The sequence below is a fragment of the Haematobia irritans genome, chromosome 3 (assembly GCF_050003625.1).
Source record: "Haematobia irritans isolate KBUSLIRL chromosome 3, ASM5000362v1, whole genome shotgun sequence".
Classification (NCBI taxonomy): Eukaryota; Metazoa; Arthropoda; class Insecta; order Diptera; family Muscidae; genus Haematobia; species Haematobia irritans.
Genome location: NC_134399.1, coordinates 10380316 through 10382947, shown reverse-complemented (window position 1 = coordinate 10382947; position 2632 = coordinate 10380316). Strand labels below are relative to the sequence as shown.

General features: G+C 28.7%; 1 protein-coding gene across 1 annotated transcript; it reads right to left on the bottom strand.

Moving 5' to 3' along the window:
- Positions 1-598: 598 nt before the first annotated feature.
- On the bottom strand, positions 599-1880 carry LOC142229041 (uncharacterized). Its single transcript, XM_075299579.1, has 2 exons — positions 841-1880; positions 599-782 (listed from the first exon to the last, which is right to left on the bottom strand). The coding sequence occupies exons 1-2, from the start codon at positions 1189-1191 to the stop codon at positions 705-707; spliced, it is 429 nt and encodes a 142-aa protein (XP_075155694.1). The 5' UTR covers positions 1192-1880; the 3' UTR covers positions 599-704.
- Positions 1881-2632: the final 752 nt, after the last annotated feature.

The window sequence follows — 2632 nt, the reverse complement described above, 5'->3', positions numbered from 1 at the left end:
CGTTTTACCTGGTGAACTGTAGAATGCTCCTTTCGGAAGCCGAATTGTTCTCGCATTATAATATATGTTATTTTCAGTGTACTCTAAAAGTCTTTGCAGAATGATTTTTTCAAAAATTTTATCTAGGCAACTTAGCATACTTATCGGACGGTAGCTTTTTGGTGACGATGAGTCTTTACCGGATTTTAATATAGGAATAACTTTTGCTTTTTTGAAAATATTAGGAAAATAACCGTTCTTTAGACACCAGGTAAACATTTTTGTTAAGGAGACGAAAAAGCTATCGGGCATATTTTTTAATATGATAGGCTTGATACCATCGATTCCTGGAGCTTTTGAGTTTTTAAGCCCAAAGGCTAAAGTTTGTACTTCATCTTTTGTTGTGTATTTAATGTCTGTTAAATTGTATTGTCTTTGCAGCCATTTTACATGCATACTAACTTTCTTATCCATTGTTGAAATCATATTTAGCGTCGTTTTGTGGTTTTCTTCGAAAACATTTACTATTAAATTGGCTTTTTCCTTATCACCATAGTAATCAACGCCATCTACCGATAATCTTCCAACAGTTGATTTGTTTCCTCTAATAACTTTAGTTAGTTTCCAAAACTTTTTGTTTCCAGGTGGCAACTCTTTAATAAACTTTGTCCAGCTGTTATTTTTGTCATTTTGCACCTGACGATCTATGAGGGATCTCAGCTGTTTCAGAATGCAGATGATTGTAACTCTTTCTGAATTGTTTGAACTTCTTTGTAATATTCTTCGTAGTTTGTTTCTTTGACCTATTAAGTTTAGAGTGACATTTGATAATTGGTTCTGCCAGGGTGTTTTTTTTCTTACAGGAATTTGTTGAGTAGCTTCTTGTACAATCTTCGTGATTACTCCTAAAATATTTTCAACATTTAAGCTTGTCACAACTGCCGTCGCAATGTTTTGGGTTTTTAACTGTGCATCAACCCACTTTTTGATTGCCTTCCAATTTGCACGATTGTATTGTAGAAAGGTATGTTCGTGTTCTACTGCTGATCCCAGAATATGACAAGTTATGGGAACATGGTCGGAATTCAGTGCCCCAAAGTGTGTTTCTAAAGGTGATATGTACATGCTGGAATTTGTTAGTAAAATATCAATTATGGATGGTTGTACATGATTGGCATTTTGTCCATGTCTCGTAAAATCGTTTGGATACATTATGTTGATATTTGAATTTAACTGGTATTCAAATAAAATATTCCCTGCCGTATTGTTTTGTAAGCAATTCCAACTATTATGGTGGGCATTGAAATCTCCAAATATTAAAAATTCTGCATCTCCTGCTGTTATTGTTTTAATGTCTCTCAAAAAGTAAGGACTATATTTTGGACAGTAAGCTGATGTACATCTTATAGGTTTATTATTTATGTGAATAATTATGGAGATATTTTCTATTATATATGTTTTGAACGTGGGTAATCGATGGTGAGGAATTGAATTTCTAATGGCTATAAGTACACCGCCTCCATGTGAACGACGGTCTTCTCTATGAATCTTGTAATTTTGGATTTTAACTAAGTGTTTATTGTTTTAGAAAAGTTTCATTAATAAATGCAATATCGATTTCATTTTTGTGTAAGAAGTGCTCCAATTGCAGAATAGCGGAGGAAGTAGAAATGCCTCTGGCATTCCAATGTAACATATTTATTTTCGATATTCGTTTTGTTTTATATGACATGTTTCAACATCATACCAAGTACTCGCATTTTATCGTACTTGTTTTTGCACTTTTGTAATGCATCAAGTGCTTCGAAGTAGATTTCCAGTATTTTTTCGTTGGTTAACTCATTTGAATCATTATTTTGAGCACCAGAATGAATTATATTAGCGTAGGTAGACCGATGAGAATTTTTCCAATAATTAAACGCATGTACATACAAATTTTGACAAAATTTTCTATAAAAATAAAATGTTTACATAATTTTCTATAAAAATAAAATTTTTACATAATTTTAGACAAAATTTTCTATAGAAATACAATTTTGATAAAATTTTCTATAGAAATAAAAAATTTGACAAAATTTTTTATAGAAATACAATTTTCAGAAAATTTTCTATAGAAATAAAATTATGACAAAATTTTCTATAGAACTAGAATTTGGACAAAATTTTTTAAGGAAATAAAATTGTGACAAAATTTTCTTATAGAACTAGAATTTGGACAACATTTTCTATGGAAATAAAATTTTGACAAAATTTTATGTAGAAATAAAAATTTTTTATAGAAATACAATTTTCAGAAAATTTTGACAAAATTTTCTATAGAACTAGAAATTGGACAAAATTTTCTATAGAAATAAAATTTTGGCAAAATTTTCTTATAGAACTAGAATTTGGACAACATTTTCTATAGAAATAAAATTTTGACAAAATTTTATATAGAAATAAAATTTTCAGAAATTTTTTTATAGAAATAAAATTTTGACAAAATTTTCTATAGAACTAGAATTTGGATAAAATTTTCTATACAAATAAAATTTTGACAAAATTTTCTATAGAACTAGAATTTGGACAAAAATTTCTATAGAAATATAATTTTGACAACATTTTCTTATAGAACTAGAATTTGGACAACATTTTCTATAGAAATAAAATTTTG